This window comes from Coffea arabica, chromosome 4e (genome assembly GCF_036785885.1).
Source record: "Coffea arabica cultivar ET-39 chromosome 4e, Coffea Arabica ET-39 HiFi, whole genome shotgun sequence".
Taxonomy (NCBI): domain Eukaryota; kingdom Viridiplantae; phylum Streptophyta; class Magnoliopsida; order Gentianales; family Rubiaceae; genus Coffea; species Coffea arabica.
In genome coordinates this window covers 1317418-1341450 of record NC_092317.1, presented here as the reverse complement: position 1 = coordinate 1341450, position 24033 = coordinate 1317418, and the positions used below count along the sequence as shown (strand labels likewise).

At 41.2% G+C, this 24033-nt stretch overlaps 3 protein-coding genes and 1 long non-coding RNA gene across 19 annotated transcripts; 1 reads left to right on the top strand and 3 right to left on the bottom strand.

The window, feature by feature from the left end:
• Positions 1-211: 211 nt before the first annotated feature.
• On the top strand, positions 212-6197 carry LOC113742643 (large ribosomal subunit protein eL20z-like). 10 transcript variants are annotated; one of them, XM_072046966.1, is made up of 6 exons: positions 212-695; positions 1169-1244; positions 1461-1531; positions 2593-2785; positions 2870-2987; positions 3910-6197. In XM_072046966.1, exon 6 carries the CDS (start codon positions 5092-5094, stop codon positions 6169-6171), a length of 1080 nt encoding a protein of 359 aa, XP_071903067.1. In that variant the 5' UTR covers positions 212-695; positions 1169-1244; positions 1461-1531; positions 2593-2785; positions 2870-2987; positions 3910-5091; the 3' UTR covers positions 6172-6197. The 10 variants fall into 10 exon arrangements, with proteins under 10 accessions (XP_071903067.1, XP_071903064.1, XP_071903065.1 ...); XM_072046963.1 differs by having other exon boundaries at positions 216-695; positions 2659-2785; XM_072046964.1 differs by lacking the exon at positions 1169-1244 and having other exon boundaries at positions 217-695.
• On the bottom strand, positions 6132-9194 carry LOC113742293 (uncharacterized). Its single transcript, XR_003460827.2, has 3 exons — positions 8419-9194; positions 7025-7081; positions 6132-6369 (listed from the first exon to the last, which is right to left on the bottom strand). It is a non-coding gene; the product is annotated as an uncharacterized lncRNA (long non-coding RNA).
• A 4789-nt stretch (positions 9195-13983) lies between these two features.
• LOC113700978 (uncharacterized) lies at positions 13984-19004 on the bottom strand. Of its 7 annotated transcripts, none has more exons than XR_011813397.1 (4): positions 18318-19004; positions 18202-18227; positions 16025-16081; positions 15132-15369 (listed from the first exon to the last, which is right to left on the bottom strand). XR_011813397.1 is itself a non-coding variant. In XM_072046960.1 (3 exons), the coding sequence occupies exon 3, from the start codon at positions 14880-14882 to the stop codon at positions 14184-14186; it is 699 nt and encodes a 232-aa protein (XP_071903061.1). In that variant the 5' UTR covers positions 14883-14885; positions 17419-17766; positions 18318-19004; the 3' UTR covers positions 13984-14183. The 7 variants fall into 7 exon arrangements, 2 of the variants coding, with proteins under 2 accessions (XP_071903061.1, XP_071903060.1); XR_011813395.1 differs by lacking the exon at positions 18202-18227 and adding an exon at positions 17419-17766; XM_072046960.1 differs by lacking the exons at positions 15132-15369; positions 16025-16081; positions 18202-18227 and adding exons at positions 13984-14885; positions 17419-17766.
• A 908-nt stretch (positions 19005-19912) lies between these two features.
• Positions 19913-23894, bottom strand: LOC140005849 (uncharacterized). Its single transcript, XM_072046961.1, has 6 exons — positions 21762-23894; positions 21614-21661; positions 21494-21551; positions 21217-21354; positions 20271-20438; positions 19913-20165 (listed from the first exon to the last, which is right to left on the bottom strand). Exons 1-6 carry the CDS (start codon positions 21830-21832, stop codon positions 20091-20093), a joined length of 558 nt encoding a protein of 185 aa, XP_071903062.1. The 5' UTR covers positions 21833-23894; the 3' UTR covers positions 19913-20090.
• Between the last annotated feature and the right edge of the window lie 139 nt (positions 23895-24033).

Here is a 24033-nt window from a genome sequence, read left to right as displayed (position 1 = left end):
GTAAATTTAATAAAGCTCTTAGAAACAAATCATTATGAGTAGTAATAATAATACTAATTTTATAAAATAAATATGAGTGATTAAAAAGTACGAATACTTTTATATCCCATTCATGAATTATTCATATGTGCCCAAGTTTAACAACTAATTAAAAAAAAAATCAAATCTCGTGCATTAAGATAGAGAAAAGCATTCATTTATTGGAGAAAAAACGCATTCAACTGCACGCACGCCTGACCCCGTCAGTCGATTTATACGCAGCCCATTTAACGTTTCCGTTTATCCGCCGTCCATGACGTCCTGTCCCGTCCCGTCATTAACAAATAGTAGTGGATTTAATACAGCATTTTGATTTGGACCTTTACCTACAAAACTAACAAGCAAAAAAATTGAGTTGTCCAGCACCCTCCGTTTAGTGTGGAGGGTGGAGTGAGGGAGAAGAAGAAGAGACTGGCTGGTAAACAAGTAGTCAAATTAGTAAAATCATCCCATTCAAAGGAGAAGAAGCAGGAGGAGGTGCAAAATTACCCCCATCCACTCTTGTTGTGCTTGAGCTTTAATCCATTCTTTAATTCTTTACGCTGAAGCATATTCCAGTTTTCTTCTTTTCTTCTTTTTTTTTCGCCCCTTTTGTTCGTCAGTTTCCTGCGACTGCCCACAACCGATCTTCCATCTCTCCAACATTTTTCTTTCAGGTATTACTGTCGCCAAGCCCATTCCGTATCATTTACTTATTCTTTTTACTTTCTTTTTTGTCTTTTCTATGTTTCTTAGCTTTATTTTATCTGCTGATAATTCTAATATTCAGCTCGTTATCTTTAACAGTCTAAATTAGCCAATTTTGGTGGGTTTTGGATATCAAGTACAGTTTCTCTCGGGGAAAAAATTGGAGCTTTCTTATTGTTTTGTAACTGTGGTTTTGGGTTCAGAAAATTATAGCTGAAGATTACATTATTTTCCTCATAACAATTGATTAAGAATCTGCGTAGGATTGATTTTTTTTGGGGGGGGGGGGGGGGGGGTTGGGGTGTGACGATCTGCTTAATTTTGGGACTGTAGTTGACTTTATTGGTGTCAGGTAACGGAAATTGGAAATCTATTTTTTATTAATGTTAAAAGTTGAAGACTGTCTGCTTACAATTGCCTTTATTTTCACGGATTTTTGTAGCTACTTACTGAGGCTTCTGCAGTGATCTAAGTGTAGCCCTGGTACTTTTGGTGCTCGATCTTTAATTGAAAGTGGAGTACGTTTCTAACATTTTGGATCGAGCTATTTAGTTATTTGAAACTGGACTACAGCTTACATTTCATGTCAGAACGCAACCAGCTAAACATTTCTTGGGCTTTCAATTGGTTAATTGTAACTTAATTACTGCAATTAAAGATTATTTACCTTGTACGTTTTAACAAGCAGAACGTTTCGATTGGCTCTTTAATTTGGTGCATGGTATATGTTGCAGGAGTTACAGAGAAGACGGAGCAGTTTGAATATTGGATCAGAGAGTTGATTTCTTTTAACATATGGATCAAAGTATTTCATTTTGTGTTATCCCTTCATTTTTCATTCTTTTCATTTTGTTAATGGCCATGGCTTTAATTTGCTGTCAGTGAAAATTTTTCAGCAAATTCAAAACCGTAGCTTTGTGTCACGATATTTCCTCTTGTGTCATTGCAGTAGTCCCTAAAATGTCCATCGTTCCTATTTTCTGATGCAAAACTGCATATATGCTGCAATATGTATATTCATGTTGTTGAATTGGGTGCTGGGTGTTTTATCTGTGCTGGAAGTGGTGGGGCAGTGTGTTTGCTAATCAGTATGAATTTTCTTGATTTATTCTGGCTAAGTGATTCATCATATATTTGGTCATTTGTTTTGTTGGTCTGTGGTCTTGCTTGTCTTGAATGTGAATGTTCCAATGTTCCACATGTATATTATTAAATTTGGCTAAAAATTGCTTTTATCTCAGGATGAGATTTCTTTTCAGTGATACCTTTCTTTATATGGTTTTTGTATTGCTTTTACCTTTCGCTTTGATTGGTTAATATTGGAAAGGATTCAGTTTTGTCATTGTTGAATTTAGCAAGATAATATAGTTAGTGCTAGGATATCCTTCCCGGATTTTGTTAAACCACATCTCAAAATTTTTCCAATTTCTCTTTGGTGCTGTTGGCTTCGAATAAGGGCTGATTTAAGATTTGCCAGCATTTTTGAACTGCATAAAAAATTGAAATTTCTCTTCTGGCTGCCTTTTCTTTTTTCCCTTTTCTGGGGAAAGTTCTTCTGTTCACTTAGCTGTTGTCTGCTTGTCTCAGCATTGCCCTCTGTATCTTCAGCTAGAAGCTTACTTTCCAGTAGTTTAAATCGGTTCTAATGTACTTCTGAGCCTGGGATTCTGTCATATCTGGCAAACAGGGTTAGAATTCATAAGGAGTGTTAACTGTAAAAGTTGTTTCCACAGCAAGACAGATAAATCTCATAGAAGAGAACTTTGCTACTAATTGTTGAATAAGTGCTGTTTATAAATTTAAAATGACTGAACTGCATTCCCTTATTATCCTCTTGAGGACATCTATATGTTATTCATATATCAGCTTGAACATGGTATGTTTGATCCATACATTGCTGCATTGATGGCTGAAACATTTGGATGGATACAGAACTTTTAGAAGATGCCAAGCAGCATCAGAATGGAGACTATGCCCTTACTGGCGACATAGAACATGCCCAGCTGGGAATGTTTGATAAACCCCTTCCTTGTTTTGGTTGTGGAGTAGGATGGTTTTCGTATGTCCTTACTTTTTTATACATTTTTCCTTAATGGTGTTTTTCTCCGGGTTTACATCTTATGGATTCAAATTCTTCTTGCAGTCTTCTGCTTGGGTTTTTCTGCCCCTTGTTCTGGTACTATGCTACTATTCTTTACTTTGGGAATTACTACCACAAGGATCCCAGAGAACGAGCTGGGCTCGCTGCTAATGCAATAGCTGTAAGTGTTATCTCGCAGTCATGCAGTTCTCTATATGTTGTCATATTCACTCTTTCTGTGGTATGGGGATTGATTCCATTCTTGCAGGGATATAAACCAAAAAAACGATTATTGAGTCATTAGTGATTTACTGTGTCCCTTTGAGGTGACATGACCTTTACCCCTGCGTTATATTCTAGGATTCTCGCTATTTCAAATATTGAAAAGCAAGTATGTCTTCTTTAGAGCCTGCACCATGGTATGACATGTAGGCATGGATTGCATTTGCCTAATGCTTGAAGATGCTCTGCACTTTCATCATTCTCTTATTGCTTGCTAATATCATGTATACAACGATTGCAGGCTCTGATATTTACTGTTGTTGTCCTGATTGTTGTGGCTATTATTCTCTTCTAGTCCCTAGGCTCTCAGGCTTTATCAGTTTCAGCAGACAATGGCATGAGATGGATACCTGTGATTAAACAGCATCCTACTATGGGGGCTTTTCCAAGTTTTGCTTGATCCTGGTCATCCTCTCAGTTTGTCATGTAGTATACAACTCATGTATCATAGGGCCCCTGAAGTTCAGTACAATTGGGTCCAACGCCTCCCTAAAAAAGAAAAAAAAAGGAAAAAAAAAGGGTTTTCAAGTAGGTTTCTACACTTTAGAGGGTGGAAAAAGCAATAGTTTGATGTCATAACAAATTAGATTACTTTCAGCTAAAGTCATTGGAAGCTAGCAATATTTGGCGTATTCTTCGAGTTCAATTGCACCTGATGCAGCCTTAACAACATGTACAGTTTTTTAGTATGATTATGTATGAATGAAGAAGCTTGCTGGGAAATGTATGATTATCTTAGCCATATGCTATGTAGCCCATTAGAGGTTCTTTGCTTTGTATAGAATTAACACTAACTATTTGTATTTGGACACCCATGGTAGCTTGCAATTTCCCGGTGTGCTTGTCATGACTTTTGATAGACGCCTCAGTTTTGGCAGCAACCACAAATTTCCCGGTGTACAGATGTATGCGCACGCAAACAGCCCACGAGACGAGACCAAAAAAAAAAAAAAAGGGGTAATTTCTGTTTAGGGAGTTGAAGACAGAACAATCATGCGAAAGACTGGAGCGATTCTGCTCTGTCGTTCTCTGCAAAGTGATTGAAAAGGACTTGTTACCAATTAAGTACGCGTTTTTCCGTTTCATTGTCCCGAATTTTAACCACTCCTCCTTTGTAAGATCTGCTTGCTCTAGACTGAACGCGGAAGGATGACCAAGACTCTCGTCTCCTCTCCCCTCATGGTTTTCCGCATTCAGCCAAATCGTTCATGGTTTTGAAAGAATACTAAAGAATTGAGAATTCCAAAACGATACCAAGTGAAGTGAATGAGCTGCTCTGCTCTGCTCTGCCTGGCTGCGCATCCTAGTCGGCTGCTAATTTTGGCCGTTATAAAAATTAAAGCACGTTATTGTTTACTTCATTTGTGGATCGCTTGGTTCATCGGCAATCTCGGGGAGGAATCTTCAATTGATTTTAAAGCTAAAAGTTCCCTGGATTTGTTACGAGCAGATAGATGTTAGCTGCGTGAGACCAAAGTTCAAGTTACATTACATGGACAAAATACGCGTCATTGATTAGGCTGTCATTCTTCTTGCCAGAAAAGCCAAATGCGTGAAAGCCGTCATGCGAGTCGCCTACTCTTAGCACTCTTCAAGTAGTTTGATCCACACGCTACTGACCACCATTCCATTCCATTCAAGTAGAATACTACTCTTAGTTCATTATCAAAAAAGTAAAAAAAAAAAAAAATTAGAATACTCTTAGCTCAACACAACTCAAGAATAAAAATATACCTACCACTGATCCATTTTCCTTCCATCCTAAAATCCATAGCCCTCCCCAGCACCAAATAAAGCAACTCATTTTTTTAGCACCAACTGCTCGAAGGGCAACGAAAGCAACAAAAGAGAACGAGGAGCCGAACATTACATTTCTTAGCGCTGCTACAAGTACAAGCAAAGAAGGCAAAGGAAAAGCAAAAGCAATAAAGAGGGAACAAAGGTTGTTTCACAGAGCGCTCCTCTTCATCTTTTATCAAAAGCAACACAAGCAACTAAAAACCATGGAAGATGGGGAAGACTTGACCCCCTTTTGGGTACCAAGCACCAGCAATCGCGGCCGTGTCCGCCGATTTCGCCACGGCCTATCCTCTTTCTTCTTAAGCTCTGGACTTTTAGTCTCCGTTCTGCTGATAACAGCTGTTTCCTTCTTGGTTTTGGTAGTCCCTGCAACCATTTCTTTCTCTTCTCAAATCTTTAGGCCAAATAATGTTAAGAAAAGCTGGGATTCTCTTAATTTGGTATTAGTTCTAGTTGCATTAGTCTTTGGATTCCTCAGTAGAAACAAGAATGAAGATAGAAACTTTGAGGAGTATCATGATACTACTCCTACTACTACCAGAACTGAAACCCGAAAATCAAATCCATCAACCGCACAGGGATGGTATAATTACTCCCCTATTGAAGCTGAAAAAACGCATCAGTCAAATCCTCTTCAATGGCATGGATATTCAGATCAGACGGCCTACAACAGTACTTCTAGTACTGATAACCAAGGTGGACTGCTGAGGAGGACATATAGCTCATATCCTGATCTACTTGTAGCCTCCTCAAGATTGGCCTCCGGGGATGATCCGTGGATGTGTTATGATGATATGATAATCGAAACTCCCCGGTACTCCCGCACCGGCGAGCTTCATCGTCGACGAAGCTGGAAATACACATTTGATGATTCCCAGCTGGAAAGCAAGAACTTTTATGTGGATAAATTTGCGTACCCTCATCCTCAGGAACGACCCTCAAACACTCCAGCTACTCCCCCTCCATCTTCTCCTCCGCCAGCTCCACCATCTCCACCGCCAGAATCACCACTACTGCGGCCTGCTTCACCACCACTGGATAATGAAAAGCCAAAGCGAGTCCATCAAAGTGTTGCTCATCGAAGGGAGAGAAGGAGAAAAAGAAGGGATAGTCAGATGGAAAACAACGAACCCATCTCAGAACCAGCCACACCGCCTCCTGTGACGACCCCACCTCTCCCTAAGGCGTACCAAAGGGTTCGGCGGACCGCCTGCCCAGCTCTCGCCAGGACTCACTCACTATCTCAATCGAATCATATATACACAACCATGCACCATAAATAATATTCACGATTCAAACTTATAGTTTACATCGATAGGAATCAGGTACAAAGTCTTAATACACCAACTAGTACCAAAACGTATACAATCCAAGTACAACATGTTTCGTTCGGGGAATAGCGCGAGTACAAAACCAAAATTCAAAAGTCAAAACAAAAGGCTACACTAGTCTTTATCAAGTCTCTCGCGTTACTCGTACCCCTGTAAGGAAAACAAACTAACGGGGTGAGCCAAATCTCAGTGAAGTTCCCAAATATCAAATTGGGCAACAACCAAGTTATAGCAAAATAAAAGTGAAATGACGAGCAAACAAGTCAAATCAAGGAAATAGTACTTCAGCTAGTCAAGTAGTATTAGATGCACATTCACATATAAGGATACGGTATTCATGTTACGGCTCCATTCCAGCTTGGTCAAGTGGTAGTTGACACTCCGTCAACTTTCAAGTAATTTCAAGTCCAAATAAACTCCACTACACGCCAATTTCCGTCCACCGATTCACCCCCTATTCCGGGCCCGCACGCCATATAAACATGGGTGGTAATACTCGAGTATACCGTTAGTCGAGAAGATAACACTCCACTCGACATTACAAGTGACCCAGGGTTTGTTATCTAATCGACCAGGCCCTTGCCGGCTCGACTCGATTAACTAGCCACAGGGTTTCTGGAATTCCAGGCAAGATACAATTCAAGTACATGTACAACAAGTCAAGTATGATCAATAGCAAGAACATGTCATATTAGGGCAAGTGCGATAAAGTACACCCTTGCCTTTTCATTCATTGTCATGTAATCACACAAGTCAAGTAGGGAGTACACATATCAAGTACAATCGGATATTTGGAAGCACTCACCACAATAGTGCTTCTAGTTTTCGCGTCGAGGTGGTACTCCGGGTTGGGAGTCCAAATCTGCGATAAAACTTTACTTGAGAACTTTGAAATCAACCAAGGTTCAAAACTTAAGCGTTTCGTTCGATAAGAATCAAGAAATTGAAATTCACTTGAGAAGAGTCGTGAAATAGTTGCTCGCTCTTTAAACTGGAAAATTTGATAACATTTTTGCTTGAATATGACTCTTGAGTCAAAAGTGCAAGTAAAACGGTTTCGTAGTGATTCATATCATTTTCCTAAGGGTACAAGTTCGGCCAAGTCCTAAACAAGTGGCAAAGGTCCTCGATAGTTCAAGTGATAATCACTTAACCTTCACTCAAGTCGCAAAGATAGTTTTCTAGACCTCGAGTAAAAATTTGGGCAGCATGCCCTTTGTGTTTACCTAATTTCCAGCCATTTAGGCTTCATTATTTTTCTTCAACAACATCCCAACATCATACAAACAAGCAATTTATGTCAAGAGCCGTTCCATAGGCTCACAATATCATAACAACAAGAATCGCATCAAGTACAAGTGCAGAAACGCAATTTAGTTCAAGACAGATTTGACGTACAAATGCGGTAATACCATACCCGAGGCTACGCTTATCAGATTAAAACGAAACCTACGCCGTTTCGAAGCTAAGACACAGAGCTACAACATTCATGAAGGTCACGTAGTCCAGTTCCTAATGTAACTTAGTCAAAATCTCAGATTACTAAACCAGAAACCAGTTCGTCGGTTGTTTAAACGCAGAACACTGTAATGAACCTAACTCAGTGTACACAAGTCCGAATCAGGTTTTCTTTGAGGCGTTTTAAAGCTACTTCAGAGCACTACAACTTTTATGTTTTGGCCCAGAGCTAAATCAGAAGGGATCCTAGTCAAAAATCGTGATAAACTGGACTGAACTGAAGAAACGGACTGCTGGGGAATTCTTAAAACAGTAGGGGTATTTTGGACTTTTCACGTTCTGCGTTGCTCCGATTGAGCTGAAATTTTATAGGCACCTATAAAACACCATTCTCTACAACTTTCCTTCTTTGACCAAAGGCCAATTCGGCCTCTAACATATAGGTACAATTTCGGACAGAATGCTTGGGCAATTTTCCAGAAATCTGGAATTTTTAGCTCTAAGTGTAAATTCCTCAAATTTCTGGTTCTATTCACCACTAAACAACCTTATATAACCTTAATTACAACATTCATGCATCATACATCACATTGAGCAGAAAATCAGAAACCCTAGTTCATCAAATAAATTGGGGAAAACCTCTAAATCATGCTAATCATCCATAATCTCACCACTATAATCACCTACTAAACTTAATTTAACAAGATTAGATGTAAAACTTGGAGAGATAAACTCTCTTACCTTGAATAAAAGTCACCAAGAGTAGCACAAGCTCTCCCCTTCAAGAATCACACCACCACTCACTAGCTAGTCACTAGAAAGCAAGTTTAATCGGTTTACTTCGCTCGATTCCTCACTTATTTGTTGGATTTGGAGATGAAATGAAAGATTTCCCTTGGAGTTTTTCCTCCTTGATGCTCTCGGCCAGCTCCAGCAGAAATGAGGAAGAATTGGCTAAGTGTTAAGGTTATATGGTTGGTAATGGTCTTGGGTAAGAAGCCATGAGGTGGTGACACTTGTCACCACCACCACCCTTTCTTTTTCTCTTTCTTTCTTGCCTTTCTTAGCCACCAATTTTCGGTCAACATGCTGCCAAGAGAGAAGATATTATGTGCAAAAGTCAACAAACTTGTTGGGTAAGAAAAATGGTGGTCAAGTGGTGCGTTCAATCGGTAATGCGCGGGACCCGCCGGTTCGCGCCGTTTCTTAAAAACTCACGTACTAGGGTTTTTACTTCCCATTCACTAACCTTATATCATTGCTACTACTCACATATTATTTCTCACTTAAGAGTCACTTTTAATCATCAAATTGATCCTTGGCCAGTACCGAAAATTCATCCGGCGGAAAAAATCGCAAAAACCCTAATTTTGCTCAAAACTTGAAACCAAAGCGTAAAACCTTATTTTCTAGGTTTATTTACACTTAGTGTGATATAATGAGGTAGGGGGCCTTAATAAATAATAATTTTCAAATAAAAGGCATTTTTGAGGAAAAATGTAGGAAATTTGCGGGTCCTCACATCCTCTCCCCCTTAAAAGAATTTCGACCTCGAAATTCATACCTTTTGTCGCGAACAGGCCAGGATACTTTTCTTGCATATCCGTTTCTAGCTCCCAAGTTGCTTCTTCCACTTCATGATGCTTCCATAGTACCTTTACTAAAGGAATTTGCTTGTTTCTCAAGTCCTTCACCTTTCGATCCAGTATTTGAATAGGTCGTTCTTCATAGGTTAAAGACTCGTCAAGTTCAACATCTTCGGGTGGCAAAATGTGAGTCGGATCCGGATGGTATTTCTTAAGCAAAGAGACGTGAAAGACATCGTGGATCCTAGACAAGCTAGCTGGTAACTCAAGTCGATAAGCCACCTTTCCTATTCGTTGTAGCACCTTGAAAGGTCCTATATATCGTGGTTGCAACTTTTTCCCTTTTCCGGATCTAATCTTTCCCTTCAATGGTGTGATCCGAAGAAACACCTTATCTCCTATTTCAAACTCCAAGTCTTTCCTCCTATGATCGGCATAGCTTTTCTGACGGCTTTGGGCTGTCTGAAGTCTCTGGCGGATCACTTTCACCTTTTCATAGGCTTCCTCAACCCATGGTATAGTAGCTGGATCTATTACTTTTCTCTCTCCTACTTCATCCCAATGGATTGGGGATCGACACCGTCGTCCATACAAGGCTTCATATGGAGCCATTTGAATAGAGGAATGGTAACTATTGTTATACGCGAATTCAACCAAAGTCAAGTATTGGCTCCAACTTCCTTTAAAATCCACAATACAGGCTCTCAACATATCCTCAAGAGTTTGGATAGTTCTCTCAGATTGTCCATCAGTTTGTGGATGATATGCTGTACTATAACTCAACTTAGTTCCTAGAGCCTCTTGTAACCTCTGCCAAAATCGAGATACAAACCTGGGGTCTCTATCCGATACAATACTCACTGGTACCCCATGTAATCTTACTACCTCATCCATATAAATTTTAGCAAGTTTCTCCAAAGGATATTTCATGTTCACTGGCAGAAAATGTGCAGTCTTAGTCAATCGATCCACTATCACCCAAATTGCATCATGCCCCTTTTGTGTGCGTGGCAACCCTGACACAAAATCCATCGTTATGTGCTCCCACTTCCACTCAGGGATCTCTAAAGGCTGTAACAAACCTGACGGCTTTTGATGCTCAGCTTTTACCTGTTGGCACGTAAGACATTTTTGCACAAACTGGGCAATCTCCGCCTTCATTTTCTCCCACCAATACAGATTCCTAAGATCTTGGTACATTTTATTATTCCCTGGGTGCACCGTATACCTAGAGCAATGTGATTCCTCTAAAATCTCCCTTTTCAATTCCTCATCCCTAGGTACCACGACACGATTTCGAAACTTTAAAATTCCATCAGGGCTTAGATTGAAATTAGGTAACTCCCCTCTCTTCACTCTCTCTACCCACTTCTGCACTATTGGATCCTTCACTTGGCCCTCTTTGATTCGTTCCATCAATGCCGATTTCGCCTCAATATTTCCAAAAATCACCTTTTCCGGTTCCAAACGAGGTTTCCACTCACATACATCTTCCAATAGGCTCCACTCTCTCACTATAGAACTTGCCAATTGAGCCTTCCGGCTTAAAGCATCTGCTACAACGTTGGCCTTTCCAGGATGATAGTTAATTGTACAATCATAATCCTCTAAGAACTCTACCCACCGACGTTGTCTTAGATTTAACTCCTTCTGAGAAAACAGATACTTAAGGCTCTTATGATCCGTATAAACCTCGAAAGTTACACCATAGAGATAATGTCGCCATTTCTTCAAAGCGAACACTACAGCTGCAAGTTCCAAGTCATGGGTCGGGTAATTTTGCTCATGAGTTTTTAACTTTCGGGATGCGTAGGCAATCACATTCCTATTCTGCATCAACACACATCCTAGCCCTTCTTTCGAAGCATCAGTATAAACCGTATAACTATCCTTTCCACTGGGCAAAGCTAAAATTGGAGCCATAGTCAATTGTTTCTTAAGCTCTTGAAAGCTACTTTCACACTTAACATCCCAAATATATTTTCCTTGTTTCTTGGTCAGGTTAGTCAAGGGTCCTGCAATCCTCGAGAAATTCTTTATAAATCTGCGGTAGTATCCTGCTAAGCCTAGAAAACTTCGAACCTCTGTGGGATTTTCTGGCCGTTTCCATTTAGCCACAGCTTCCACTTTCGCCGGGTCTACAGCAAGGCCATCTTTCGAAATTATATGACCTAAAAACGCCACCTCTTCCAACCAAAATTCACACTTACTGAACTTAGCAAACAGTTGGTGCTCTCTCAAGGTTTGCAATACTATCCGCAAATGTTGTTCATGCTCCTCCCTTGACCTCGAATACACCAAGATGTCATCAATGAACACCACTACAAACCTATCCAAGTAAGGTTTGAACACTCGATGCATCAGATCCATGAATGCTGCTGGGGCATTGGTTAAACCAAAAGGCATCACTGCGAACTCAAAATGCCCATATCGAGTATTAAACGCCGTTTTTGGCACATCCTCCTTCTTAACTCTCAATTGATAATACCCTTGTCGCAGATCCAACTTGGAAAACACTACAGCCCCTTGTAACTGATCAAATAACTCATCTATGTGGGGCAAAGGATATTTATTCTTAATGGTTACTGCATTCAATCCTCGATAGTCAATGCACAACCTTAAACTCCCGTCCTTTTTCTTAACAAATAGAACTGGAGCTCCCCACGGCGACTCGCTCTCATGTATGAACCCCCGTTCTAGCAAGTCCTGTAATTGCACCTTTAATTCCTTAAGCTCAGCAGGTGCCATACGATAAGGAGTTTTAGAAATGGGAGTGGTTCCGGGTACTAAATCAACCTTAAATTCAATCTCCCTTTCGGGTGGCAAAGACCCCAATTCTTCCGGAAATACGTCCGGGTATTCACTGATTACTGGCATGTCTTCCAACTTAGTCTTTTCACCCGGAGTGTTAATTAGGAAAGCTAAGTAACCACGAGCCCCACGACTAAGCAACTTCCTAGCCCTCATACCCGAAATAAGTGCAGAAGAGGCTATCATACCCCTCACATCAAGCTTTAGGGTTGCCTCTCCTGGTATACCAAATTCGACCACTTTCATCTTACAATCTACCCGAGCATGATAGTGAGCTAGCCAATCCATACCTAGGATAACATCATACCCCTTAATGGCTAGACTAATAAGGTCCACTACCAATTTCCGTTCGCCAATCCAAATATCACAATTCCTATACACCTCATTCGCAAGCAAGATTTGATTACCTGTAGGTGTTCTTACCTCTAAGTCATAAGGTAACCTTTCAACTTTCGAGTCAATGCCAAGCATAAATGCAGGATTAACAAAAGAGTGAGTAGCACCGGGATCTATCAAAATTCTAGCTAACCGGTGAAAAACAGGGATTGTACCTTCTATCACCCTGGTTGGTTCAGGCACAGTTGTTTGATCTAGCGAGTACACTCTGGCCGGTACCCTCGACCTAGCCCCTCCAGCAGTAGTCGGCTTCGGGTTTGACCTGGCAGTCGACTGAGTGTCATTGATTAGCGGACAATTGACCATCTGATGATCCGCACTTCCGCACCTCAAGCACTTCCGAGCCTTTCTCCAGCACTCGTCCTCAGTGTGGTTCAATTTTCCACAATACCCACATGTCACTCGGGGAGTGGAGGTTTGACCTCCCTGAGTAAAACCTCTACCTTGACTTCTACCGCCCTGGCCTCCCCTCTGGGCATTCCCTCTCGGAGCACTGCCCCTAAACGTGTTCGAAAATCGTCCACTTCCAGCTCCACGACCGGATTTAGCGGGTGGCATGCTTCGCTCGCCTCGTACCGACCCTTGGGCTCCACTAGGTGCCCCTTTCCGCTTAGCGTGGAAATTCCTTACTTGCGTCCTAGCAGTTTCTATCCTCGTGGCCTTCTCCAGAACCTCCGTAAAAGTATTGATTTGGACCGCTGCTAAGGCTTCTTGTAATTCCACATTTAATCCTTGTATAAACCTCCGTACTTTTCTCGGCTCCGTAGCTATCAGTTCGGGAGCAAATTTGGACAACTTGGTAAACTGAGTCTCATACTCAGTTACACTCATCAACCCCTGACGGAGTTTAATGAATTCGTCCTCTCTCTTCTCCTGGACGATGGGTGGAAGGTATTTTTCGTTGAAGTCCCGTACAAAGTTTAGCCAAGTCCAGGCAGTTTCCTCTCTCTCCCACTTGGCCCTCACTACATTCCACCAAGCCCTAGCTGGCCCTTCAAATTGGAATACGGCAAATTGGACTTGTCTCTCCTCAGTGTAGTTTAGGGCAGCAAAGATATTTACCATGGCCTCCAGCCATTTCTCAGCTTCATACGGGTCTGGTCCTCCTAAAAATTTGGGTGGAGAGAACTTCTGGAATCTCTCCAAGGCTCTATCTTGCCCCGAATCAGGGTCTCTAGGTTGATTTACAGACCCTTGACCCTGTTGCTCCACTAACCGAGTCAAAATATTAGTCATCTGTTGGATGGCAGTGGCCACCTGATCTCCCCCGGCAGTCTGGGGTTCAGGTTGCTGTTCAACCGCTGCCTCCCTCTCCTCTATCGGTTCAGGCACCGGTTCCTGTACTTTCTCACCCTCACGGCCTCGCCTGGAACCGCGTTCTCGATTAGTTTTCTTGGTCCGACTCCTTTTATCTTCCATGTTTGAGAGTCAACCAACTAGAACATATAAACGGGGTAAGGTACGACTCATATATCGCGTTGCAACAACATAACTAGAGGCAAATAAACACGTAAGAAACAAGCACTTTATTTACATATCAAACAAGTCGTATATACAGGCCAACAAGTCACGTAGTCAAAGGCTATAACAGCCGAGGAACATAGAACAAAAGATATTTACATCCACCAGGACACGTCTAAAACAAAAACAAAAGAAGACATGTCGTCCCACTATGTTCCTAACTAGCCCACAAAACCTCCTAAAACCCCGATCCTAACAAGTGGTCTGGCTAGACGCCGACCCAACTGACTCCGAGGACGCGCTCGGCTCCTCCTCCATGTCCTCCTCAGGATCCTCCTCTGGATCCTCCTCAGGGCCACCGGGAGCGGCAGGAGCTACAGGGGCTTGGCCCTCCTCGGCCAAGTCCTGCATCACATCCTCTACAAGTGCCTCGCACTCAGTCAGGATGTGGTCGGTCCGGTCTCGTATGTGTCCAACTATGTGCATCAAACGTCCAGTCACCGCATGAGCCTGATCACGGTAAGCATCAGACTGCTGCTGCTCCGCCAGAACTGCGGCCTCCAACTCGCGTATCCGAGCTCCCTGATCTCGGAGAGTAGCCTGGAGACGCTCTATCTCCGCAAAGCACCTACGATTGGTGCTACCCAATCGTCTCCGATCGTCATCTATAGCAAGCACTACTCGGTCAGGGTAAGAGTAGGTCTTCCAGCAATCGCAGCGCCGGATCTTGCGCGCTGGGGACCACCGCTGCACTGGCCCGCCGGGAACCTCCTGGTATGTGATCACGCGACATACAGGGCCCACTAGATATGGCTCGACCACGGAAGCGTCAGTAGGTGCGTCAGTAGGCACCTCAGGCACCTCAGGCACCTCAGTAGGTATCTCGGTCGGTATGTCAATAGGTGCAGGCTGGGACGGTCCAGCACCCCCAGAAGAGTCAGTGTCTGCCATCACCTAAGTTTGCAAATAACATTGCAAAGGTAAGTACACATCAAGCGCAAAACAAGGCTAAGGCTAAACGCAATAATAAAACCCTAGCCGATAATAAAACCCTAGCCTATCAAGTCAAGCACTCAAACTATCCCGATCAATTCAAACCTAGGCTCTGATACCACCTGTGACGACCCCACCTCTCCCTAAGGCGTACCAAAGGGTTCGGCGGACCGCCTGCCCAGCTCTCGCCAGGACTCACTCACTATCTCAATCGAATCATATATACACAACCATGCACCATAAATAATATTCACGATTCAAACTTATAGTTTACATCGATAGGAATCAGGTACAAAGTCTTAATACACCAACTAGTACCAAAACGTATACAATCCAAGTACAACATGTTTCGTTCGGGGAATAGCGCGAGTACAAAACCAAAATTCAAAAGTCAAAACAAAAGGCTACACTAGTCTTTATCAAGTCTCTCGCGTTACTCGTACCCCTGTAAGGAAAACAAACTAACGGGGTGAGCCAAAGCTCAGTGAAGTTCCCAAATATCAAATTGGGCAACAACCAAGTTATAGCAAAATAAAAGTGAAATGACGAGCAAACAAGTCAAATCAAGGAAATAGTACTTCAGCTAGTCAAGTAGTATTAGATGCACATTCACATATAAGGATACGGTATTCATGTTACGGCTCCATTCCAGCTTGGTCAAGTGGTAGTTGACACTCCGTCAACTTTCAAGTAATTTCAAGTCCAAATAAACTCCACTACACGCCAATTTCCGTCCACCGATTCACCCCCTATTCCGGGCCCGCACGCCATATAAACATGGGTGGTAATACTCGAGTATACCGTTAGTCGAGGAGATAACACTCCACTCGACATTACAAGTGACCCAGGGTTTGTTATCTAATCGACCAGGCCCTTGCCGGCTCGACTCGATTAACTAGCCACAGGGTTTCTGGAATTCCAGGCAAGATACAATTCAAGTACATGTACAACAAGTCAAGTATGATCAATAGCAAGAACAGGTCATATTAGGGCAAGTGCGATAAAGTACACCCTTGCCTTTTCATTCATTGTCATGTAATCACACAAGTCAAGTAGGGAGTACACATATCAAGTACAATCGGATATTTGGAAGCACTCACCACAATAGTGCTTCTAGTTTTCGCGTCGAGGTGGTACTCCGGGTTGGGAGTCCAAATCTGCGATAAAACTTTACTTGAGAACTTTGAAATCAACCAAGGTTCAAAACTTAAGCGTTTCGTTCGATAAGAATCAAGAAATTGAAATTCACTTGAGAAGAGTCGTGAAATAGTTGCTCGCTCTTTAAACTGGAAAATTTGATAACATTTTTGCTTGAATATGACTCTTGAGTCAAAAGTGCAAGTAAAACGGTTTCGTAGTGATTCATATCATTTTCCTAAGGGTACAAGTTCGGCCAAGTCCTAAACAAGTGGCAAAGGTCCTCGATAGTTCAAGTGATAATCACTTAACCTTCACTCAAGTCGCAAAGATAGTTTTCTAGACCTCGAGTAAAAATTTGGGCAGCATGCCCTTTGTGTTTACCTAATTTCCAGCCATTTAGGCTTCATTATTTTTCTTCAACAACATCCCAACATCATACAAACAAGCAATTTATGTCAAGAGCCGTTCCATAGGCTCACAATATCATAACAACAAGAATCGCATCAAGTACAAGTGCAGAAACGCAATTTAGTTCAAGACAGATTTGACGTACAAATGCGGTAATACCATACCCGAGGCTACGCTTATCAGATTAAAACGAAACCTACGCCGTTTCGAAGCTAAGACACAGAGCTACAACATTCATGAAGGTCACGTAGTCCAGTTCCTAATGTAACTTAGTCAAAATCTCAGATTACTAAACCAGAAACCAGTTCGTCGGTTGTTTAAACGCAGAACACTGTAATGAACCTAACTCAGTGTACACAAGTCCGAATCAGGTTTTCTTTGAGGCGTTTTAAAGCTACTTCAGAGCACTACAACTTTTATGTTTTGGCCCAGAGCTAAATCAGAAGGGATCCTAGTCAAAAATCGTGATAAACTGGACTGAACTGAAGAAACGGACTGCTGGGGAATTCTTAAAACAGTAGGGGTATTTTGGACTTTTCACGTTCTGCGTTGCTCCGATTGAGCTGAAATTTTATAGGCACCTATAAAACACCATTCTCTACAACTTTCCTTCTTTGACCAAAGGCCAATTCGGCCTCTAACATATAGGTACAATTTCGGACAGAATGCTTGGGCAATTTTCCAGAAATCTGGAATTTTTAGCTCTAAGTGTAAATTCCTCAAATTTCTGGTTCTATTCACCACTAAACAACCTTATATAACCTTAATTACAACATTCATGCATCATACATCACATTGAGCAGAAAATCAGAAACCCTAGTTCATCAAATAAATTGGGGAAAACCTCTAAATCATGCTAATCATCCATAATCTCACCACTATAATCACCTACTAAACTTAATTTAACAAGATTAGATGTAAAACTTGGAGAGATAAACTCTCTTACCTTGAATAAAAGTCACCAAGAGTAGCACAAGCTCTCCCCTTCAAGAATCACACCACCACTCACTAGCTAGTCACTAGAAAGCAAGTTTAATCGGTTTACTTCGCTCGATTCCTCACTTATTTGTTGGATTTGGAGATGAAATGAAAGATTTCCCTTGGAGTTTTTCCTCCTTGATGCTCTCGGCCAGCTCCAGCAGAAATGAGGAAGAATTGGCTAAGTGTTAAGGTTATATGGTTGGTAATGGTCTTGGGTAAGAAGCCATGAGGTGGTGACACTTGTCACCACCACCACCCTTTCTTTTTCTCTTTCTTTCTTGCCTTTCTTAGCCACCAATTTTCGGTCAACATGCTGCCAAGAGAGAAGATATTATGTGCAAAAGTCAACAAACTTGTTGGGTAAGAAAAATGGTGGTCAAGTGGTGCGTTCAATCGGTAATGCGCGGGACCCGCCGGTTCGCGCCGTTTCTTAAAAACTCACGTACTAGGGTTTTTACTTCCCATTCACTAACCTTATATCATTGCTACTACTCACATATTATTTCTCACTTAAGAGTCACTTTTAATCATCAAATTGATCCTTGGCCAGTACCGAAAATTCATCCGGCGGAAAAAATCGCAAAAACCCTAATTTTGCTCAAAACTTGAAACCAAAGCGTAAAACCTTATTTTCTAGGTTTATTTACACTTAGTGTGATATAATGAGGTAGGGGGCCTTAATAAATAATAATTTTCAAATAAAAGGCATTTTTGAGGAAAAAAGTAGGAAATTTGCGGGTCCTCACACCTCCTCCTCCTCCACCGCCGCCGCCGCTGCCGCAATTTGTGGATCAAAAGAGTGGCAAAAGTGAGAAGAAAAGAACTGGGGGAAATGCAACCAAGGATTTCTTGAATTCTCTTTACCATAAGAAGAAGAAGAAAAGGCAGAGGCAAAAAAGTGTTGAAAACTTTGATGCTTTGCTTAACGAGCCTCAAATGCCACCTCTCCATCTTCAACTACCACCACAATCTCCTCCTCCTCCTCCTCCGCCGCCGCCGCCACCCTCCGTCTTGCAGAATTTGTTCGCATCGAAGAAATCCAAAGGAAAGACAACACATACAGTCATTTCAGTTCCCATTCCGCAGCTTCCTTCCAGACACCAGCCCACGCAAAAAGCTCTGCAACCAGTGAAAGTGAGAAGCTTTGACAGTGAGGAAGGTAATTCAAATAGTGGCGGAGAATCTCCACTAGTTCCCATACCTCCCCCGCCGCCTCCTCCGCCGTTCTTCAAATCTCCGGCGTGGAAGTTTGTACTTCAAGGTGACTATGTGCGGGTAAATAGCAACCTGAGCTCACGGAGTGGGTCTCCGGATCTTGATGACGTGGAATCGGATGGCACGCCCACAGCTGCTGCTGACGGAGGTGATATGACGCCCTTCGCGGCGTCACCATTGTTCTGTCCGAGCCCGGACGTGGATTCAAAAGCTGAGAGCTTCATCAGCAGATTTCGGGCCGGGTTGAAGCTTGAGAAGATAGATTCCATGAACAAAAGACACGGAGTGGGCTTTTCTAACCTCGGCCCAGGTTCAGGCCCAACTGATATTTGAAAGTTTTCAAGTTTTCATGGAAAAAAAATATATTAAATTCTGATTTATTGATTGATTGATTTATTTTTGCCTGGGGGCGTAAAGAGTGGTAGCGCACACCAGCAGTTTGTTCAGCAAGCCAACTAACTGGTGTTTTGATAGCGTGTATTTGTATGTTAACAAGAGTCTGCTGTCAAGAATGAGATTGCTATCTCTGAACAAATGTATCAGTGTGGCGAAGGACGAGGAAGTTAAAAAGTTCAGATTATTTAGTTCAAACAAAGATGAAAAACACAAGTTATATCTCATTCTCGAGTTAATACCATGTAGTTAGCAAAGTGTATTTGGCCATTTGCGGCCGCATCCTTTGATATTTTAGTCACCCAGTGCAATTTCACCGGGGCAAGCTGCTTTCTGCCGAAAATTTTTGAGGGAGAACAAAAAGATGAGTTGGGAATTGGTCAACATGTGACAAAATGGTAGTAGTTGGTATTAATTGAGACTTGGAAGACTTCCATGATGTTGAAGCTTTACAAACAATAATATGACAATATGCCAACTGTGAGCGTTAACTTCAATTTAGGATGCATGAGCTGGTTACAAGCTCAGCTCCAACCAGCCAGTCCAATTTGATCCATAAACATAAACGCCGATCATGCTAATAAATTCTTAAAGCCACCAATTCAAGATTTACTTGGTACGTTACCAAAACCTGTTTCACACCTAAACCGTGAATAAACTACTACCAAAATTTATGGCATACAAAATTCCCACATAAAATCCTTAGTGCCACTTATATTTATATTAAGTGTCCTGTTTATTTAACTTGTTATATGCTGTTTATTTAAATTTTTTCTACCCTCACTGGCCTCACATGATAGGTGGGATTAACACTGTATTTGACATGGAATAGTAGCACTTAGGATCCCAACTGCAAAATTCCTAACATCATCATTTCTCATTCCCGTGGGCTGCAACTCATTTGGTGAACCTATCAAAACTTTACAAGCGAACTATTTGTTAGTCTATGGAAGGATGGATGCTAGTTGTGCGTCCAGCATAATTCTTGATGATAAGGTTGATTTCCAGTCATGAGGCAGATCAATCGATTCAAGTGCTTACAGCCACCTGGATTTCATTGTCAAGGAGCTTCTCAACAAATTGATTGATGACATTGCCTCTAGCCTGTCTCAGGTGCAACAATGAGAGGTGTGAAAGGCCATTCTGGCTCACAACTATGCCGTGAAACGAGAGATACGTGCAAGTAAATAGAAGTCATATGAAATGCACCTTAATTCCAATAGCAATTGCAGTTTTCAGCTTGAGCAGTTCACCTAATCTTAAAGATCCCCCTTTCTTATCCCTGACAAACAGGATTGGTACCCCTCTAGAATGGGCCAAGTTCGGCAAATGCTTTGACAGCCACCGTGGGTTGCAATCTGATGCTAAAAGAATGGCCTGATGAGAGGAACAAGCATCAAAGTTATTCATTCCTTGACAAAATTTCAAGCTTATAAACCAAATGCTATCTCGAGAACTTGTCTGATATGCAAAATCCAGGATCAAAAAATTTTGGTGCTGAGAGAAATCAACAAAATGTGAGTCTAAACGGTATTACCACACTAACAATGTCAGCTTAATAGTCTTCTACATCCATCAACATGTTATGATTTCATGATTTTATTTCCATATGTTTTTGAGGCAAATATACAGTGTTTTAACGACTTCTAGTCAGCCACAGATTGGATTCAGATGAAGCCTGAGAGTTCTTAGAGCTACAATAGTAAAGTGTAGTCTGGAAGTACATCATGCAAGAGCATATCACAGGATTTTCCAACAGAAAGACATCTCGCCCTGAGCTCTGAAATTCAGAAAGGCATTGAAGGTTTGGAAAACATCATACCATATTATAAGTATTGATCACTTGGGACATAGTTAGTCATTAATCAGGTTTCAATTATATTTAAAGAAATTTGACCTCTAATTGCATGTACATGTCACAGAGATTTGGTGTTCTGAAGGAAAAGGGAAGACAGCAACGCTTTCTATGTAATTACGTGTATGCTTTACAAACCACCGAAACCTAGTCCAAGTAATCGTAGCATGAAACATCCGAAAACCAATAGGACCAATAAGCAATTGCAATAAAAAATCACGCAAATAATGTAAATGGTGATAATATCACAGAGTAACAAGTCAAGAACATAGAGAGAAAAATGGTATGGAAGAAAGTAACCTGGAGTTGCACCGAAGGCATCTTCATATTGTGGCTGCCGTGAAGAGACTGCTCCTGAGGGGAGCTTTTCACTGAAGAAAGAGATTGCATTCGTTCAAGCACACGCGTGACATCATTGACCCCTACGGAAAATTGTTGCTGCCCACACCAATGAAACCATGGACAATTTTAGATTAAGCTTTTCCACTGCCTTAACTCTTTAGCAAGTACTAGTATTTAGTATGAAAAGCAGAAAGTTAATTTTAAAAAAAAATAATAATAAAGGGAAAGAACCAACCTTGAGCCAAACTTTTTCAGGCAATGCTCTATCCAAATTTCTTGCAGATTCTATTTCCCTGTAATCAAAGCCTATCAGATCAATATAATCTTTGGGCATAGTATGTACAACAAGACTCACCTCCGAATCAACTCAAGGAGACGAAGGAGACTTTCTCCTTCATAGCAGCTGGAAAAAAAAAAGGAAAATTAATAATTAAAATTCACAATAAAAGTTGGCACCAAATAAATTTACGACTAGTACAGTTTTCGAATAAAAGAAGCCTTACAGTTGTTGCTTAGGATCAGAAGTGCTGAGTTCGACCGTGGAGGCTTTGTTAGGTTTATTTCTGCTCCTCATTTGCTAGTAAATACACTACTGCCTTTCGGAATTTCCCAGTGACAAACCCTAAATGGGAAGCTTCAAAATCTAATGCACCAAGCCTAGCTCAAAATAGAATTCCAGACAACTCCTAATTAAAATATTTCACCAACGATTTTTGCAGGAGTTAAAGGTCATAAACGAAGCTTTTATGCAGATATAAGAACTCCAAGATCAGTTTTTTTTCCCCTTTTCGTACTAGTAAAATTCAACTGGAGTTATTACGCTCTGAACAGCAAAGTCGGGAATTCTTCTCCCGCCGGCCGCACCGCAGTTTGTCAGAATATATATGCTCCCTATCCTCCCATTTACGATAACGGGTCATTGACTTGACCTTGACCCTTTTCAGTTACCGTATGATAGGCGTTCCCAACTCTTCCCTTCCGATATTGATTTGGTAAACTCAAAAGTCTAAAATCTAAACAGTTGCTTTTTTTTTTTTTTTTTTTTTTATCAGAGACGATGACTGTGTATAACCTAATATACCCTATACCAAAGGGAATGACGGACATAAAGACACCCAAGTATAATCCGAAGGGGATTAAACTATCACCGAATTAAATGGATGCACTATGCTTCCGCCTAAATTTTTTTAAGCAAAACCACTTTTTAACGTGCCAATTGATGGGAGATAAGGTTGTCTTCCACCCCACTAAACTTTAATATTTTGATAGTGGCCACCAGATTTTGGGCTAGTGGTTTAAAATCTAAAAAGTTGCTGAATTGATAAAATTATATATCTGTTTGATAACTAATTGAATTATAGCATTGAATTGAAAAATAAATTGCTTAGGTTTGTGTATTTTGAGAAAGAGAAACAAGTAAAGAAAAGGGTGCGCATGTGCAAAAGAAAATAATGAATAATTAAGATGTGTTTGAATATGCGTGTATCGAATTAAAAGAGAATGAGTGTGTCGATTAGGATGTGTTTAAGTATCGAATTAAAAGAGGACAAATATATATTTTGTGAGTGTGCAGTCAATTCAAGAAGATTTCAATGCAATTTTTTTTTCACTTAAAATTTTGTACACCAATTAAGTAATGCTCAATATATTAAACTGTGAAGCATTTATGTCACTAAATATACCAAATTCAAAAAGTTGTCTACGCAAATTAAGTAGTGGTTAATAGTATATTAAGTGATGATGCATTTATGTCACTAAATATACTAAATTCAAAAAGTTATGACTAAATTAATCTTCAGCATTAAATAGAGGTATCAAACAGGACCAGATTTTGTGAAACTATTTGTTAACCATGATTAACAACCCAATTTAATCCTAATTAGTCCCAATACCAAAGGCGGGGATTCCACAAAGAGTAGCAGTCCCACGCCTTCAAAGTGTCCCTCACAACTTTCAAATTGAAGTTGGAACTGAACAACTACTAGTCGGTCGAGTACTACACTACTAATTGCCCCTGTAGGGTTTCTATCCCACATCGGTTTCTGGGGGGGTTGGGTTTGGGTTTATTAGTCCCTGGGAGCTCCTCAAGAGTTGCCGGCTTTTGAGGTGTCTTTTGGGATAAAGTTAATAAGCAAAAGTCTTGCCGTTTCGGTAAAAAGACAAACGATGGGGACACGCAGGGGAGTTATACTGGGGTCTAGAGGAACTGGGTAGTCAGGCGGCCCTACTGGCTTGCCCCTGTGGGGTTTCCATCCCACATCGGTTTCTGGGGGGGTTGGGTTTGGATTTATTAGTCCCTGGGAGCTCCTCAAGAGTTGCCGGTTTTTGAGGTGTCTTCTGAGATAAGGTTAATAAGCAAAAGTCTTGCCGTTTCGATAAAAAGAGTACTACACTACTAAAGGCCTGTTTGGAACCTGTTTTTTAGGAGTTTGTCTAAAACTTTATTGTAGTGCACTGTAGAAGTTTTTGAAAAATTTTTGTAGAAATTTTTGTAAGGTGAAAAACTTTTTTATAGAAGTTTTTGTAATGTGAAAAATTTTGTAGAAGTTTTTGTAAGGTGAAAATTTTTTTTCCTTTTTTTTTTTCTTTCTTTTTCTTTTTCTTTCTTTCCTTTTTCTTTTCTTTCCTCTCTTCTTCTTCTTCTTCTTCTTCTTCCTTCCCCCTCCCCCTTCCCCGTTACCTCTGCCTCCCACCTCCAGCACCACCTCTCTTCTTTTTTTTTTTCTTTTCTCCTCTCCCCCCTCCCTCTCCCTCCCCCGCCACCCCTTTCCTCCC

Coding starts and splice junctions, on each gene's coding strand:
- LOC113742643 (XM_072046966.1), top strand. CDS start 5,092: ATGGAAGATGGGGAAGACTTGACCCCCTTTTGGGTACCAAGCACCAGC.
- LOC113700978 (XM_072046959.1), bottom strand. CDS start 18,404: ATGGAGAGGTGGCATTTGAGGCTCGTTAAGCAAAGCATCAAAGTTTTC. Junction 14,886..18,317: donor CTTTTCTTCTTCTTCTTATG/GTAAAGAGAATT, acceptor TTGCAAACTTAG/GTGATGGCAGACACTGACTC.
- LOC140005849 (XM_072046961.1), bottom strand. CDS start 21,832: ATGAGGAGCAGAAATAAACCTAACAAAGCCTCCACGGTCGAACTCAGC. Junction 21,355..21,493: donor CTGAAAAAGTTTGGCTCAAG/GTTGGTTCTTTC, acceptor TGGTGTGGGCAG/CAACAATTTTCCGTAGGGGT. Junction 20,166..20,270: donor CAATTGCTATTGGAATTAAG/GTGCATTTCATA, acceptor CACCTGAGACAG/GCTAGAGGCAATGTCATCAA.